The sequence below is a fragment of the Paramormyrops kingsleyae genome, chromosome 10, assembly GCF_048594095.1.
Source record: "Paramormyrops kingsleyae isolate MSU_618 chromosome 10, PKINGS_0.4, whole genome shotgun sequence".
Lineage (NCBI taxonomy): Eukaryota > Metazoa > Chordata > Actinopteri > Osteoglossiformes > Mormyridae > Paramormyrops > Paramormyrops kingsleyae.
The window spans coordinates 8911091-8929875 of NC_132806.1; the positions used below are offsets into that span (position 1 = coordinate 8911091).

The window sequence follows — 18785 nt, forward strand, 5'->3', positions numbered from 1 at the left end:
TTAGTTTGGTCAGATTATGTAGATAATATTTCTATTTTTTTACTAAGGAATAAAAATTGAAAAAGAACACATTTGCAAATGTAAAAAACATTAATAAATAATATAATCTTATTGCAGCACAATCCAAATGTATGCCACTACATTTCAATGCAGTACCAGTGTCCCAGTCTAAACATAGCATTTCATAGCAGATACAGTTACAGTGGTACAGTGACATAGGTAAGTGATTTTTTTGACGACATACAGTGGATGACACTTGCATGCTTGCACTCTGTACAGAATTATTAGGCAAGTACTATTCCTGGGAAAAAAGTTTTTAGTGAACGTTGGGCAGACTTATAAAAGTGAATTCAGAAGTTTTCTTTTAGTCCTAGTAAAAGTAAATGTATTTAGAGAGAAAGTGTTAGAAACTTTTTAAAGTAAATGTTTCTCTCTTCACCATCAACAGAAATAATAAAAACAATCTTAGTTATTAAGTCTATATAAAGAATAATGAACTATTGGCCATTATATACAGTTCACTTTACCAGGTTTAATGTCCATATAGCCACCTTTCTTCTCAATGACCATCATGAGCCTGTTGCCCACTGAACCAATCAGGTTTTTGATTTGATCCTGTCCTATATTAACTGAGCCAGCTAGGACCACCTCCCAGATGCTGCTCTGAGAAGGGCACTGTTTGCTACCTTGGTAAATCTCACACTTTGGTAAGGCCCAGTAGTTCTCAATGGGGTTGAGTCAGGCGATGAAGGGGGGTAGGTCATAATTCAATTATGTTTTAAGCTTTTCTAGACCAATCTATGGAATACTTTGATGCATAGGGAGGGGCATTGTCCTGCAGGAATATCATAACCTTTTAGAAAGCAGCTGACTTCTTCCTGTGCCAGTGTTTGAAGATGGTATCTTCTAGAATTTGGCAGTAGATCTTGTTGTTAATTTTTACACCATCTGCAAGTCGTAAAGTTCTGACAAGTGCATCACTGATAACTGCAGCCTGCATTCTCACCCCTGAACCACCTTGCTGGTGTTTGAAGAAGGTGTCCAACCATTGGCCCATCCATCCATCTGCTACATCAAGAGTCACTCTCATCTCACCGGTCCATGGAGCCCATGTAAAATCAGCCTTGAGACGTGTCCATGCACATTCCTGAGGTTGTAGCTTGTGTGCTGTATTGAGTGGAGGTTGTGTCTCAGCCTTTGTGACCATAGCAGTGTCAAGCAGCACTCTGCACATAGTACTTCCAAAGATTCCGTTCAAGATCGCAAATTTGAAAAATGGTGGCATTTGATTCGGAAGGATTTCTGGCATATTTTAGGCAGTTAATTTGTGTCTTCTCTCTACATGTCTCTTCCTTCTTCTTTGGCTGTTAGCCACAAAACATTCAATTGTATGTTGAACACGTTTTATAAGTTTGGCAGTTTTGATGGTTTCTCATCCCTCTGACAGGCACTTTATTTATTTATTTGTTTACGTTTGTCGCTCTCTGTAAGGTCCTTTTTATTGGCTCATTTTAATAGTAATAATAATTTGCACAGGGCTCGTTTTCCCTTAAATTTCTTAAGGCAAAGTCGTTCATAAGTTCTACCTTAAGTTGTCTCTTAGCTGTCTCATCGCTGTTTTCGACTCATACTCCTCATTTAAAATAAGAACATCGTTAAGGGTACAGTTTCATAACTAAATATCACTTAATTTAAAAATTAACTGGTCCACATGATAAAATGATTTTGTCTGATACATTACTACAATCATCATCAGGTTTCGTCTTTGAACTCTGAATGCGCAGAGAATTGGCCTCAGTAATGCACTGATTCATAATGAAAGATAAGGAACGCCCTGTTGATTATGTATTTATTAATTGTGAAGGAAATGAAGGTTCTGCTGATACTGGGATGTGGGCGTTCCCCCAATTTCCGACGCCGCTGGAACGCACACGCCTCTGTAAATATGCCAAAGTCACAGTATATCAAAACTTTGCTTCATGAGATTGATACGATTCGACGCAGCAGGTTCATTTGCATGAAAGTCCAAAATAGCACCCTGGAATAATCCTTAGAAGCACATAGGACATTCTCTTACGTTTAAATAGTAACACAACTTTTCTTTCGGCTATTGTGCCATTGCTCCTCCCGATATCAATGACATGCACACATGCTAGTGCACGCAGGTGTTTTATAGAATAAATAAAAATAAAATGGTGATACTACAATGTGGGGAGGCGGGTTTCGTGCGCCCAATCGGCGAAAATCTTATTTACGATTAGATGATTCAAGTTGTTAATTTTGTACTTTATTTTTATTTTGAAGGAATCCTGCAGTTTTATATTTATAAGGAACACCACTTTCTCTCGTGCCGCAGTTGCTGCATGTAGGGAATAATCAATTCTGGAGCATCGATGTTAACCAATCAGGTGTTCTGGCGCCTATTGAGGTTGCTCTTTAGAAGCTCTCCTTGAGCAATCTAGAAGATTATATATGTAGGAAAACAAATACCTTTCGTAAGATATATCTTTAGAGTCTTCGTAAGACTGTAAAGACTCGTCGTTATCGGGAATCAGGTAAGTACCTGTGATTTCCAGTTTTACTCCAAACAGGAATCAGATAAAATACTGAGCATGCTCTATTTTTAAACAGTCCATTCTTACTTAGAGATTCATCTAAACTATTAAGTTGGAAGAGCAGTTACAAGTGTGATAATTCTACACGTAGTATACAATTAGAGGGACCATATCAAGGGGGCCGGTTTATGAGCTGGCAGAAAACGAGGGGAGAGGGGAGGGCGGGAGCGCTGTGTAGGCATATATGCATACTGAAAAGCCATGATGGTTCACCGGAAACGGTGCGAGTGGTCATTCCGTTAAAAACGGGGCATGGTGGGTTCAACTGCTAACTGGCTCCTGAGGTTTGTGGAGGAATCAAATATTTAGTTGTCTCGTTCAAAACACTACCTACCCACAGTCAGATACTCTTCTAAATGCTGTATTTCATCTAAATGATTACAACAAAAAGCCACCTAATGGATGTGATATTAATTGCTGACCATTTCATCATATTTTCAGCACCGGCTGCTTCATGCAAGGAACTAGCCCTAGGTGCTCAAATAACTGGCGTTGTGCCCCAGGAGAGTGCTTGCATTTCAAAAGAACTGCATTAGGTAACTGCATTATTGTAAAGCATGGTATTATCGCTCAGGTGTATTCTAGAAGACAGTGTAATTTTGATAATGTGTTGTCGTATCGAGGTGTATAAATATTAGGCAGGTTTGGAAATGGGTTTTGCATTGAATCACGAGTTCAGCGTGGATTCATAAGGCTTAACACGCCTAGTAGAAGTAGCAGTAAATGTATCAGATGGTTCAGATGACTTAATGGATGGATAAATAATGCGAAATACTCAACACCTTTTATTTACCCCCCAACCAATTACTATGCTAATATCTATTGTATTATTTATACAGCATAGTACAGTATACAGTACATGTAAATCTTAACCTAAAACATGAGCAGAAAGGCTGCTCGGGAACTGAAATAAAAGCAGGTGATATGTCTTCCTGTTTCCGATATGAATTTCTGGGTAACTTCAAGACATCAGAAATGATCACTTCAGAAGTCATACGGATAAGGCTAGTATTTTTACTACAAAGAGGAACTCCGATTGACTATGACTAAAATGAAGATGTAAAGATGAACGCTAAAATGTTAATTGTAAGACTACGCCTGGGAATGTCCATATTATTCAAATGGAATTTTGTATAGTAAAGATTTTGTTAGAAAGAACAAAAATGCATAATGAACAATGTATGTATTTAATCGTCTCTCTATAATTGCTATTTATATTTTATGATTATTAATTATATTTACAAAATGTATAGTTACATATAACATTGTTGATATTTTTGTTTGTAATAATTGCTTTGTGCACTACAAATGGTCATTTTCGTTCGCTACTGGAGGGTAAAAACATGACACAATATCGCCCCCTGTGTCACCATCAGTGCAACCTCAATCCATAAAAGTAACGGGACTGATGCGACGGACACGGATTCGACCAATTAAAACGGCCGACTCCTGCGCTCCGTCCTGATAGACTCAGAATCGGGCAACATATGCAGGAGCTCCTTGCTTTGCAGCCAATGGGAAGTCCCGTGGGGTCGCGGTGGGAGGGATTACATCCTATCACAGAGAGAAGGCTGAGCTGGTGGTGGAGGAGGCGAAAGAAAATGGCGGCCGTGGCTGCGGAGCCAGGAGCTTCTGCGGCAGCAACCACAACAGCGAGGGAGGGAGCGGAGCTAGAACACGAGGTGGTGCAGCCAGCTGCGAGGGAGGCCCAATTTAAGGCCGAGGCTGCGGAGCACCGCGCCACAGTGATGGACCTTGTGCGCGTACCCAAGAACGGAGATGCAGCTCAGGAATGCAGCGTGGGTCGCGCCGAGGCGCAGCGCAGAGCTCCCCAAGAGGCCGTGGGCAGTGCTCGCTGTAGTCCCGGAGGGGACAGACACGCCGCGGAGGGGAGCCCTGGAAGTGAGCCCGACGCTGTCCCGAAGAGCCCCGGCTGCAAGACAGGAACCTGGAAGGACCTCGGGTGCGAGGAGGTGAACTCTAGCGCTGGGTTGACTCCCAGTGAGGGGACGGTGAGCGAGGTCGCTCCGCGCGGGTCGCCTCCACGAGTCCAGCTGGCCGCCGGATCGGAACCGGCAGCAGCAGAGCTGTCCACCGGGTTCCCGGAGGCTGTCCCGGCGGTGCCGACAGAGACGTGGCTCGCAGCGCCTTTTTTGTCTCTAACGGATATGACTGAACTGGGGAGAGGATGCGCTGCCCTCATCGAATCGGACCTGACCGGGGGCACCGACATCCACCCTGAAGTACGCGTTTCATTGGAGCCACCTGCGGTCGAACCATCGCCAGAGCGCGGACTGGGGAGCGCCGATCTCCTGCAGGCGTACGCGATGTACGCGGTCCCCACAAGTCCGAGGACCACGGAACATCTCACGGTTGCAGAAAGCAGCGAGGAGCGCACGTACCCGGAGGCGCCGGTGGACAAGGATCGCATCCCGGCTGCATCGGACCCGCAGCACTTTGACACGCCTCCGATCAGCGCCGACGTGCAGGACGCCCCGCTGAAAGCCGCGCTGGCCGGCCCCGAGGACGAAGGGCTACGGACCGAATCTATTGCGCAGCTCATCCCCGGGTCAGAGGTTCGAGTCTCGTTGGATCACATCATCGATGACGCCCTGGTGGTCTCGTTTCGGCTCGGAGAGAAAATCTTCTCGGGGGTCCTTATGGATGTCTCTAAAAGGTAGTCACATGGGTGTCTGTTAACTTATTGTTATTCAGAAAGCTAAAGATCTCTGTCAGTTTTCCCATTAAGCGGTATTGTTTAAAGGGACTCCTGTGTCCGTGTTGCAATTACGTTCCTTTTAAGTTTTCCACATGTTGAATGTTTACATAGTGGGGTTTACCGAACCACAAGTTATTAAAGACACCTCGTGTTGTGTTTATTTAGGATCCTGATGTCCACTTGGGTAAGACACCAGAAAATGGAATGTGACACAATTAATACGTATGCTTTGCTCAGACACAAGTGACTGGAGTTTCCCACACAGACCAAAGATGGTCACCTCTTTAACGAGATGGTGGCTTTTGGTATCCAGAGACTGGCCAAACCCTTTAGTAAACACTTGTGGGGTGACGTGCAGCCGTCATCTCACGATTGAACTGTATCTTCTGGCTGTTTAGTTGTGTATATTTTTATGTCGCACACAGGAGACGTACTCCCTTCTCTTTAATCCCTTAATGTATTTCTTTCTTAACAGCCCTGTGATCTCAGTAAGACTCAAACTGCGGTTTTTGTAGTTTATGTTGCCCTTAGCTGCAATTTGGCGTCACTCTCAACTAAACATATTTTAGGATTTCTGTCTCCAGGGCTCGCCCTCCTTATCCCCTTCTCGTTTGCTGTCTTAATTCGTTTCACTCCCTTTCTAACACCTCTCCCGGCCCTGTTTCATCACCCCTTCATTCTATTTCTGTATGTCGTGAGTCGTCAGGCGTGCATTTCTAACCTTTTTTTTTCCCTCTCTTGTGTGTGATCCTGTAAAGACACGGCTCTGATGGCCTGACACACATCGACTGCTGCGTGTTGCGTATCTGTCGGAGCTATTTAACTGAAGAAGTAAGACTGAGTACATGCTTGGTTGGGATGCTCCTCTGCTCTGCTCCCTTACTGATTGTTCATCCATTGTAGAATCTCCCCTCATCCCTGGTTTTATCTATATTTTAACAAGACAAAAGCTGCCTTTTAACATCTGCCAGAAGTCGTCAAAGGGGATCTGGGTTAATAGAGTTTTTCTTTCAGGGTCTGACAATGAGTTTTAGGCCACACTAGTCCCCAGGGTTTCTTGAGCACTGATTGGCCAGACCGGCCGCACGGCCCACCACTGGCCAGGCGGCGATGCCCAAATTGCTTTTCCTGCTGAGTGTAGGTTGGGCCACAGCTGTGGTTTAGGCAGGGACCTGCATTGCCCTTTCTCTCCTCCCAGAGAGGGCCTTGTCCGTCCCGCTGATGGCCATCTCACACAGGGAGGAGAATGGAACAGCATGCCATGTCACTCCCGGGCTCGGCGGACGTGAGTAGACATCTCCCCTCAGGGGATGCTGGACTGCACGTTGTGTTGCCGCCTCTTATGACCTGTTTCATTGTGCTCGTCACAGAGGCACCTCAAAAGCCACAGCACGTGCAGTTTGTGGGAAATGACAGCAACAGTGGTGATTTTCAGGTCCTCAGAAGCCAATGTGGTTCGGCCTGTAATCAGCTGCTGCCAGTTATCTCCTTCTGCTGGTTTAATTTTAGCTGTGAGCAGCGTAGGGGGCTGACATGTTCACGTTTTCCATGCTGGTGCAGAACTCGAACCTTCGGGGATGGTGGCTTCTGAAGAAGTGGACCGTGAGTCGGTCTCCTGCAGATCCCGCTGCCCAATTGGTGCTGAAAACCAAACGTTTTCATTGTACTTGTGAATAACAAAAAAGCAGTGGGATTTGTGTTTTTTTTGGCCAGCGAATCCCGTGGACCTGCTTTCTGGTCTTGTGGAGCAGACTGGTGCATGATCTGGCTACTGCAATGTAAAATCTTAAGTAGTCATTCATTGGCCATGTTTTAGTTTTTTATTTTAAGGTTTAAGGGTTGAGGATGGCAACAATTATGACCACAGGCTTAGTGATAACCATGCTGACAGAGTGAAGGTTTCAGAGGGAAGACTAATCTTATTTTGTCATATGGAATGACATTTCAGCTCAGGTTGATTGTGGGTCTTGCACTTTTATCAGGTAGAGGGTTTTTTCTTTTCCTTTTCCCTGCACCCCACCCCCCGCTGTCATATCCCTGCTGTGGTGTCGCCCACAGCCCCGCACTTCACATTACATCTCTATTTGAAATGTGTGACCACACATTCTCCCTGGACTAAATTACCATGCCTCAGTACGTAAGCATGATGGGCTTGTAGGTTCGGCATGGAGAAGCGTGGTTTTCATAGAACGACACGGCAAGTTGACCGGAACCTAGCGGAGTACGGTTGGATCAGTCACATTATTGGTCGAGCTGGTATTTTGACCAGTTGAGGGTGGGTTAAAATGGCAGCACCAATTTGTCTTCTAACTGACATCCTTTGAAATTGAGTTTAATATATAGGAATCAAACCTGGAACAATCCTGTTCGAAGCCTAAGGTGGTAGTGGCTTCATCTGTTTGGCTGAACCAAGCGCGTGAAAAGAGACATGAAGGAAGGCTTTCCTAACCCGCTGATGGGAGGGTGGGTTACTGGGGAGTGGGCTGAACGTGGTATCCATGCCTAATGTTCTTAGGAAGTGGTCATTTAGGGATGTATTCGCTCTTATAGCAAACAGAATTAATGGAAGTAGAGTGTAGACACTGCCTGCGATTACGATCAAATGTCGTTGTGAAGCTTTGAACCTGTGGAAGGACACAGTGTTCCCATGTGTGTTTTGTGGTGAGGAGCAGTGGAGTTACGGGTTTTTGAAGTCCTCTGAAGGTTTGGTTACTTATCTAGCCCATAGTCGAGGCACATGGAAGAGCATTTGGGGGAGAGCTCTGTGCTGAATGCGTGTGATGTCACAGGTGGGAATAGTCCAATTTTGGGGTTTGCAACCTTTCTGTTATTAAGGATGCAATATGTCCCCCTTGAAAACGTGTCTAGCTTTGACTGGGGTTGTGTAACCATGATGGTTATGCTGACATACGTTTCTACGGACCTCCGGCAACTGATCCACCGACACCCCCCTCCCCCCCCCCCCCAGGGGACATGGACCCCAGGTTGAAAAGGCTTCCCAAATTTCAAGCAGCTGTTGGGGTAAGATCACGTTTCACGACAAAATAATTCAATAGGTCCTTTGCTTTTGCTCTGAATACAGGGCTAGATCATTGGGAATTAGGTAAAGTGAGGGAGAGGATACGAGAGCCTTCCGGGGACATGTCAGCGAAGATGGGTGATTCATACATCGCCTGGTGGTCTTCTCAGCCAGGTGCAGCTCTCATGTGGCCGTGACTGCATGAGACCATGCTCTCGTCGGGCATTTTAATGAAGCGCTTTCCCAGAATGGGTGAGACGGATGAGCATGTGATCTTGTCACGCAGGGGGAACCGTCGACCTTCAAGCGTTGCCTGGTCTTGGCGTGGAGCGCGTCGTTTAAAAGGCTCGCAGCCCTGATGAATTTCAGGACAGAAGGACGAGGCATTGCGGGCTCCGACCCAGCAGCTCGCATCAGGGACAGTTGTTCGTGTAACAGGATCCTCCATTAGCGAGGGGCTAATTCCCTCAGGGCAGCACGATTTGCATAATTTTTAAATTTAATTCATTTATCTGATGCTTTTATCCAAAGCAACTTACAGTAGAGGGAAGGGTTGCAATTTATGTGTGTTCCCTGGGATCTGAGCCCACAACCTTTGCGTTGTTAGCACAGTGCTTTGCTTGTTAAACTGCAGGAGCTCTAATTTTCACTATACTGGAGCTGGTTGGGGGGGGGTAGATTTATAAAGCAGGGAGGTTGTAGGGCCCTGACCTGAGAAGGGCACCGTATCTTTAAATCCCCAATTGGGAGGTGGCCACAGATTGGTGATTTTTATGGTTCCCACGGAAACGTCCACTAAGCAAACTGCAGTGCACCGCAGAAGCTCAGCTGCTGACCCCAGTGCTTTGGACTGGGTGTAGGCCGTTTGCCTTGTGGCGTTCTCTCCCAGCAACCCACCTCAGAGCAGTATGTCTGACTGCTTATGAGCTTGGTGCCCCTCTCTGTCTCGCACGCCTCCCTGTTAGAAAGAGACTCTGTGTGGTGCTGGCTGGAAGGGATCACACAGCCAGGTCCTCCACTCTAATGAGACTATTTTTCCAGCTCATGAGTACATATCCACCTGGTCCGACAGCCTTTATCGGTAGTGCGTGCTGGTGACTTTGCCCGTTGGTGTCCCATTCTGCTGCAGCTCTACCCTTATGGGGTCTTATTTGTGAGGCTGGGGCGACGTTGCAGGGCTGCGTGGGAGTGCATGCACACGTAGGCGGGTGATGTGCATTCCGGTGCAAGACGGCTGCTGTTAGCGGCTTGACTGGAAGGATGTAGGCTGTTTGCCTCGTCAGTCTTGTGATAAATCATAATCTATAATTCAGATCAGATGTGTTTTAATACTGTTTAGACTGTTATGGTGCAATTAATTTCAGCAGCATGATGGAATAAACGGTGCATTTTACCGCGCTAAAGGCGTCATGGGTCCCTTCATTGCAACTTGAGAAGGTGCTTACCTGCTCCACCATAAATATTCAGCTGTATAAATGGATGTCATAAGTCTTTCATCGCTGTTAAGTCCCAACTGGGGGAGATGTTTCCAGAAAGGTCCATGGCCCATGCCTTCCTTTCACGTGTGTTTACAGTCAAATAAGAACATCCCAGGCAGGAGGACATGGGGGGGGGGGGGGTATCGGTCAGAATGATGCACAGGGGGTCACCTGTTCCCCTCTTGACCTTCAGCAGAACAGCGGGCAGGCTGGCCTCAGACTGCTTAAGCGCCTTTCTCCCTCGGAGCGAGACATGGCCGGCCTCCGTAGGGCTGCCACAGCGGTCAGGCGGTCTGCCGCGAGCCCGAGAGCTCTGGCGGCAGCAGCCGGCTGATGGAGGAAGCAGATGGAGGGATGTGCGGAGGGAGCTGCTGCCAAGCTGATCAAAGGTTAAGTCACAGGGATTCAGCTCCGTGCCCGTTTTTGATCAGCGCCCCCCCCCCCCCTCCGCCCAGAATAGCTGTAATACCTTGACATAGCAGTAAGCTCCAGCTGCATTCGCTCGTATGGCCCACGGGTAACAATGCGGTTGGCAGGACGGGAGGCATGCAGGTGCGTACGCGGCATGCTGTACGCCATCACGCATTGATCCATTGTGTGTCGCTCGATTTTGGACAGTCACGTAGGAAAGGACTTGGGTTATATCCCTGTCCTGTTGTGGCATGTCATGTCTTAATGTGTCCTCGTAAAGCCTAATCTTATACATGTGGCTCTGTGTGTATTATTCAAATTAGCTAATGTATTTTTCTGTCTTTATCTGTTATTTGGCAGTCTGCCTGCCCCCCCTTTGGATGCTGGCAGGTTTCACTGGCCTCCTTGGCTGTCTGTCTCCCCCCCCTCCCTACCAATAAAAAGCTTGTGAAGGCAGGATACCTGTAGGTTTCTGACCTACATGCTCCCTGGTAGTTGGGAATAAAGCTCCTGTCACTTTAAGCACATTAATCTGATGCCCAGGATGTGACGGCAGAATGACCAGTGACCCGTGATCTCATCTCTGGGACGTCTGTAACACCATTCTGGCACATTCTGTCAGCCGCTCCCCTGTCAGATGTCACTGAATGCCTCAAATGCAACCTATTTATTTGTCTCGTCTATCGGTCTCCTGGCGTCCTCACAGTCTTGGCGTAGGTTGTATCTTGAAGCACACACACAGCAGCTCTCGTTGACTGTTGCCAGGAAGATGTCCCCCCCCCCCCCCAACTTTGAGCTTGACTGTGCTGTAACCTCGGGTGGATTTGTGCGTCTGCATGAACCCCTTTGATCTTGGAGCTAATTAACTTAATGCACTGTATCACTCCTCTGCTGTAACCACGGCTACTTTGCCTCGCCAGAGTCGACAAACGAGGAACGCTTTCTTGCACCTTCACGTCTTAAATGTTTCATGATGACGATCGAACCCGGATTCGCTGAACTGCAAGGGCGTGAACTGCGGGCTTGGGGAAAAAGGGGAGCGGTATGGACTGGCTTTTTATCCCAGTGCCTGCCCTGTTTATTGATCCTTTCAAAAATGTCTCTCCTCAGGTTCGGACCGTACGGGATTCCGGTCACCGTGTTTCCCAAGAGGGAATACAGGGATAAACCCGAAACTATGCAGCTAAAGGCAGAACCATTCCCGTCAGAGCTGGAGAAGGGGCAGGAAGAGGGCGCCCCCGACGAGCAGCGGGGCGAGGCCTGCCAGACTTCCAGCGTGCCCGAGCCCGAGCCCACCACCACTCAGTGGACCTTGAAGCCCCCTCCTCTGTTCCAGGAGGGGGTACCGTACCCCCCACCTTTGTTTATCAGGGACACTTACAGCCAGTCGATACCTCAGCCCCCTCCCCGCAAGATCAAACGGCCAAAACGCAAGCTGTACCGGGAGGAGCCCACGTCCATCATGAATGCCATCAAGCTCCGCCCACGGCAGGTGCTCTGTGACAAATGTAAGGGTGCCGTGGTGGGTGGGGACAAGCGGGAGGTGAGGCGTGGCCCCGGGCCAGAGTGCCGCGCCGAGGAGGCCAAGCGTCGGCGCGGCGAGAACACGGCCGGAGCGGGCAAGCGACCCCGCACCGAAGCCAGGGCCGAGGGCCCCCGCAAACAGGGGCCAGTAGTGCGAGTCGCCACCACGATGGGCCAGGTTAGGGGCCCCAGCGTGATGGAGGATGATGCAGCCGCTGCACCTGCCGTCAGCGGCCCCCGCGTCCAGCTAAATGCCAAGAAGGTGCTGCAGAACAAGAACGTGGACCACTGCAAGGCACGTGAGGTGCTCAAGATGGCTCGTGTCACACACCGGAGGCAGCGGGACAAGGCCAGCGCTGTCACCAGGACACCCATCAGCAGGACTTCCTCCCCCCAGGACACCCACCAGAAGGTCCACTTCACCCGGCGGCTGCACCAGATTAGCGGGGGCGGTGGAACCGGCGTGGCTAGCAGTGCCGCTCTGCCTCCGCGGATTCGCATCAAGCCTCAGAGGTACCGCAACGAGGAGAACAGCTCGTCAGCCGGTGTGGCTCTGAGCTTCGAGAGGGGGTCCGCAAATGGCGGCAAGGTGGCAGGCAGGTCGGCGCCGCCTCGCTGTGCCTCCACGCGCTCCTCCTGCTCCGGCCCCCTGGCCGTTGCTGCTGCTGCTGAAAACCACAGCCCGCCTGCGGACTTTGACACTGAACTCGGATCCTTGCTCCCGTCCGAGGCCCTACCCCACCCGGAACGGGAGCACAGTCCCCAGCTGAAGCCCGGGGACCCGGACGTGGAGGCTGATGAGCTAGGGGGACAGGAGGAGAGGCAGGGGGCCAAGGCAGGTAGCCTCTCGATGTACGTGTCCCTTAACGCCAGTCAGCCAGACTCCTCCAGCGTCTCTGTCTGTAGCGTCGATAGCGCCGATGACCTTAAGTCCTCCAACTCGGAGTGTAGCTCCACGGAGACCTTTGACCTACCCCCTCCCGGCGCGCTGCACTCGCCTCCCGTCCCTAGCTCATCCTCCATAGTCACCGCTTCCTCCACAACCCCGTCTTTCTCTTCCTCCTCTTCCTCTTTGTCAGTCCCTAAGGAGGAGAAGAAACCTAGCAAGCCCTTAAAAGCTGCAGTCTTTTCCAAAAACGTCTCTAAGTGCGTCACGGCCGACGGCAGGACCATATGTGTGGGGGACATCGTTTGGGCCAAAATTTACGGCTTCCCCTGGTGGCCCGCGCGCATCCTAGTCATTACCGTGAGCCGTAAAGACAACGGGCTCTTGGTCCGGCAGGAGGCTCGCATCTCCTGGTTCGGGTCGCCTACCACGTCCTTCCTGGCCCTGTCGCAGGTCACCCCCTTCCTAGAGAACTTCCAGTCACGCTTCGACAAGAAAAGAAAGGGCTTATACCGCAAAGCCATCTCTGAGGCGGCCAAGGCGGCCAAGCAGCTCACCCCAGAGGTGCGTGCCCTGCTCACGCAGTTCGAAACGTGAGCGCCCCCTACTGGGAGGGATGGGCGGTCGCAAAGGTGAGCGCCTCTCCCCAGACCATGCCAACCATTTACCAGTATACCCCCCCCCAACCTTTTTGAAAAAATAGCTTGAGACCAGCTTGTCATGTATGTACTAGTCAGTGGAAGTGGGGGTTACGGGCAAGAGGGACACCCCCCCCCTCCCCCGTCATCATTAGTGAGGATAGGAGCTCTGTGAGGGCCGTGGACGAGGCTGAGGAGTGTTAATGGTGATTTTCGTTATTTGTTTCACTCATCCTGTTTCTTTATGCTCATGCCCAGTCTTGTGGTGTGTAAATGCCAATGGGAATGACATGTTAGAACCTGGGGGTGATTCCCACCTCCTGCCAGGTGCCTGGGTCCTCCTGCTGCCGCTGTAGGCCGACCCTCTAACCCCCTCCCCCCAGACTTCAGCCCCCGTAGTCCTTTTTGCCTTCCACATGCACGGCAGGGTGGGTCTGATTAGCTTCAGTGCAGGCTGCGTAATTGACTTTTCTCGTTAGCGCTTGGAACAATTGAGCCCCCTCCCCCAGCAGGGGGATTGTGTTTCTGGCGGTGCGTGTAATGGACGGTCGGGAGCATTTGGAGAGCGTCCAGCCCGCTAGCGCAGTGCATAGGGCCTGCTGGCGGGAGTGCGGTTGCCTGGCGACACTTGGGAATGCTGTTGTGTTGAGGTTTGCTGATGTCCACGGCTGCCACCTACAGCTTCTGTTGAGAGAGCCTGTGGGAGCGGCCCGGCGACCTCAGCCTGACGCCGAATCAGGGCCCGTCTGCGCTTCGCGGCTCACACATGCCGAAAGTGTCCGGTTTTCAGTTCAAACAAGGAGCCCGATTACTGGCCTAAGATCAAATGGCCCGATTTTGCGCTGACAGCTGTGAACCCTGATTGGTGATATCAGCATGCACTATTTCCCGTCACCAAATGTTTTTAAAAGTATAAAATCAGGTATTTGGGCTGTAGACTTTGAGGTACCCTTAACCAATCCAAACGAACGATATCGTATTCTATAGAAGAGATCACTACAATACTGTATGTACTTTAGACTGTGTGTTTCTGTGCTCGCGTGCATGTGTGTGCATGTATGTGTGTGTATGTGTGTGTGTGAGAGAGAGAGATCTTTCTGGAATACCTCTGGGAGCTCCCTGCTCCACGTGGTGGGGGTGAGATGGTCGGCCGAGCCTGAGAGTAGCATTCGCTGCCTGAATCTCATCTGACTGCTTGCGGACTGTCCCCCCACAAGACACAACAGCAGGGGACGCTCCTGCTGTCTCACCTCATTGGCTGTTCCATTAATAGTGCCCCCCTCCGTTAATGTTGTGGTGCAAAGAGATCATGATGTGAATAGAATCAAATATGCACTGAAATGTGCTTTGAGATTAACCTGAGAAACTCTCTCCTTGTACTGTACTGTGATTCTGATTATGAACTTTTTTTGACCGTCAACATTATGCTTCTGGTTTGGCCAGGAGTTGGTTGTAACACTAAGTCACTCATTTCAATTTCCCTTTGAAGCTGCTTGTGGTGTCGGTATGTGGTGGAGGGTGAGATTGTCTGCCCCCCTCCCCCCACACATACACACACACACACACACACACACACACACACTGCTTAGGGCTAGCATCCGGGGGAGGTAAGGCTCATTTGCCGGAGGAGATTATGTGGGGAAGGCATCCACTGCTGGGTAATGTAATCTGACGGCTGTCCTGTGACTGAGGTCGTGGCCTCCACTGACGTGTGGGGGCTGGATTAACAGGATTGCCCTGCTCACAGTAGGGTGGTTTGATGGCTGTGGGAGGCGGAGCCCAGTGTGGCACAGCCTTGTATGGTGGTGGTGGGGGGTGATGCCCTGTGAGTGCCTGCAGGAGGCGGGGCCCTGTGAGTGCCTGCAGGAGGCGGGGCCCTGTGAGTGCCTGCAGGAGGCGGGGCCCTGTGAGTGCCTGCAGGAGGCGGGGCCCAGTGAGTGCCTGCACGAGGCGGGGCCCTGTGAGTGCCTGCAGGAGGCGGGGCCCTGTGAGTGCCTGCAGGAGGCGGGGCCCTGTGAGTGCCTGCAGGAGGCGGGGCCCTGTGAGTGCCTGCAGGAGGCGGGGCCCTGTGAGTGCCTGCAGGAGGCGGGGCCCTGTGAGTGCCTGCAGGAGGCGGGGCCTGGGATGCATGGCCCCATGTGGCTGCAGGAAGAGGGGCTTGCACTCAGCGATGATCAAAAGGCCCTGCTTGTTGGAGGGAATCCAGAACTGAACGCAGGCAGGCAGCCCACAGCCCCTGAAGCCCAGGCAGCCACCATGCAGATGAGAGCCTCTCTGTGCGATCCCTTTCATCTCCTCTGAGCACTAGGCCCCTCCCTCTCCCAGTGACGCAAAACCTGATAGGACAGCAGAGTGCTGTCACAGAGCGAACCCGCCTGCTCTGAGAGGATGGGTAGAATCAGTTCAGTTTAAATTTATCATGTCCCTGGTGACACCCTGTCGAATCTTATTGGCTTCAAAATGCAGGTTGGGAATGTGCTGGGAGTGCTGCTCTGCAGTGCTGCTCTGCAGTGCTGCCTCGGCCCCGACCCGCAGTTGGCCTGCACACCGGCCCCATGCATCTGCCACCTTCTTCCCTGACTTTGGAGTTCCAGGATCGCTGTCCACGTCCCGTTTTTTTTTTTTTTTTTTTTTCCTGGCGTGGAACCCATAGTGACCTCTGTGTACTGTCTAGAGGCGTGGGCGGTGGTCCCCCCCTCGTGTGTGTGTGTGTGTGTGTGGGCTGGCCTTTAAGATGTCTTGACCCGCAAGTGTCTGGCCTACTTATTGCTCTAGTGGACACTATCAAATGATGTCATGCCATCATTGTATGTTTTTACCCAAAACTGGTTCAGCCCATGTTTTTACTACACGAAGGCCGACTGTCTCGGCTCCGTTTATACAAAAATGTGAAAGAAATGGACGTATGAATATGAAGGCATTTCTGCTCCTCTTGCTCCACTTGGCCTGAACTGCACAACAGGCCGGTTTTTTATTTTAACCCCCCCCCCCCCCCCCCCCCTCCCCCTCCTCCAACATACGCTTTCCTGGTAGGACACACTGAACTATCACCCACAAGGCAAAGTGGTGTATTTAAAGGTTGGTGTTTTTGTTTTGTTTATTTGATCAGATTTTCTTCCCCTTCCTATCTGTTTGCAGACCAGAGAATGCTGTATAGTGGACAAAAAGAGCAATGGGGAGAACATAATTTGTGTAAATGTTTTCTGATGTAAAAAGATTATGTAAATAAAATCTTAACTACAAGAGCCTGACCTAGTTGTCATTTATTCATTGTAACCCCCATCCCCTACCCCCATAACCCTTAACCGCTCTGTTAACAGTGGACGGGTGCATTTCACATTCATCAGACCTAGGCAGCACACCTGAAGGGAAACGGCCTGCATGCTGCACTCTGGAAGACGCAGTCGGCTGTGCACCCTACCGGCATTCTGCTGTCCTGAAGGGCATTCCCAGATTTCCATGGCTGCTTCTGAATACAGGAGAATTTGGCCACTAAGTTCCCTCTTTTGTTATCCAAAGAGCAAGCAGAAAAGCTGTGGACTGCGACATTCTGGAGAAGTTTTAAAAGCCGTCCTGTCTTTCTCTTGCCTGCAAACAGATATTAATGGGTATCTTACACCCCCACATTAGAGCAGCCTGAAGAGATTGTCTTTTCTAAAGGATCAGCCTGCGGGCAATCTCTTGTCACCGGTAACCTGGGGGGAAATGCCCTTTTGAATTCTACTTGGAATTTTTTTCCAAGGTCATGTTAAATTGTTTTCTGCTCTGTTCTGATTTCCAAGCGTTTATCATATGATGTGATCTTAATGATCCGACTTAACAGAACTGACATCTTTCCTTATCTATGTATGAGTTACTTCCAGGTTGAGCTTTAGCTATACAGTTAAAGACTAAGTGGATCAGGGTACCTCTCCTGCCACATACCCACAGGGTTGGGGGTCTGAATCCCACATCTGTTCTCTCCGCGTGGAGTTTCCTCTGAAAAGTATCACCAGATACCGTTATGGGAACTATGCTTTTTACGAAACCTAGAGCATCATTATTAACAACCATGCAGAGGCTGCATTAACATGACTGCCCTACTTATAGAAGGGGGGTTTAAGGGTCTCTGATGTGCTGGTCGGTTTGTGGCCACAGGGGGCGGGGCCCTCGGATGCATGACCCCGTGTGGCCACAGGGGGCGGGGCCCTCGGATGCATGACCCCGTGTGGCCACAGGAGGCGGGGCCCTCGGATGCATGACCCCGTGTCGTCACAGGAGGCGGGGCCCTCGGATGCATGACCCCGTGTGGCCACAGGAGGCGGGGCTTACACTCGGTGACAATCAAAGGGCCAGCCATGGGGAGGGATCCAGGATGGAAGGCAGGCCGCCCACAGCCGGAGGGGTGCCCCTAAGGTCCAGTTAGGCTCAGGCAGCCACAGTGCAGGTGAGAGCCACTCTGCATGATTCCTTTCATCTCTGAACACAGGGCTGTGGGCAAGCTTCTGTGGGTTTGAAATCGGCAGTAAAGTTTCCCATAAGATAATATGACAGTATGAATTCTTCACCTTCCACATCGATACTGGGGAACAAGTCGAGGGACAGTCGTGTTCTCATCTTCCAAAGCCCAGTCATTGCTGCAGAGACGTGAAGGTGGTTTGGCCCTGGTGCAGATCGGCTGGCATTGCATGCATTCTGCAGACAGCAGGTAATGGCTTGTCCTTGATAAGAACCTGCTTTGTGTTTAAAGATATTAAAAACTAGTGGGGAGGCGGTCCTTGTTGAGCTTTTACATAACCTGAATCAAACAGGAGCAGTGGGGGGTGGGGACCACGAGAGGCCAATCAGTGGTCCTGCCTTCACACAGTATCGGTCCCTGACAGCTTTCTCTCCCCTGCCTGGATGGTAGATTGTTTTGTAAAATAAACAGAGGGCCTTGCTGTAGGCTGTAAATCCTGTTTGTTTTGTTGTATTTCAGCGCAGCAACACAGAAGGGCTGCTGATTGGTCACCATCACACCATGTTGATGCTGCTGGAGAGCCAATCAGAGGGAAGACCATACAAAACCAGTGGAATTTCTGGCGGGTGAAGATTTTTCATTTTAATGTGCTGGCGAACAGCACAAAGAGTTATTCCTCATGGCCATGGGATGCCTGTTTGGTCTGCACTCACAATACTGCAAGGTTACTCTTCTCCCTGTACATCAGTCTACCACAACCACAAAAAGTTAGGACGGAGTAACCATATGCAATAGTGTTTCCCAACTCAGTCCTCGGGGAACCCCGGACACTCCACCTTTTTGCTCCCTCCCAGCCAATCAGGAACACCAAATACCTGGTACAGGTGCGCTGGGAGCTGAGAGGAAGCAAAAACGTGGACTGTCCAGGGTTCCCTGAGGACTGGGTTGGGAAACACTGCTATCGGTGCATGCATAGAAATCTATAGCCAGTCAAATAATTCTGTGCTGACTTACACCCTCCTTTTCTGTACGGAGGGACTCGCCCAAGACTGCAACA

General features: G+C 50.1%; 1 protein-coding gene across 1 annotated transcript; it reads left to right on the plus strand.

The window, feature by feature from the left end:
• The first annotated feature begins 4092 nt into the window (after positions 1 to 4092).
• Positions 4093 to 16295, plus strand: pwwp2a (PWWP domain containing 2A). The gene is made up of 2 exons (XM_023833969.2): positions 4093 to 5292; positions 11353 to 16295. Exons 1-2 carry the CDS (start codon positions 4103 to 4105, stop codon positions 13247 to 13249), a joined length of 3087 nt encoding a protein of 1028 aa, XP_023689737.2. The 5' UTR covers positions 4093 to 4102; the 3' UTR covers positions 13250 to 16295.
• The last annotated feature ends 2490 nt before the right edge of the window (positions 16296 to 18785 follow it).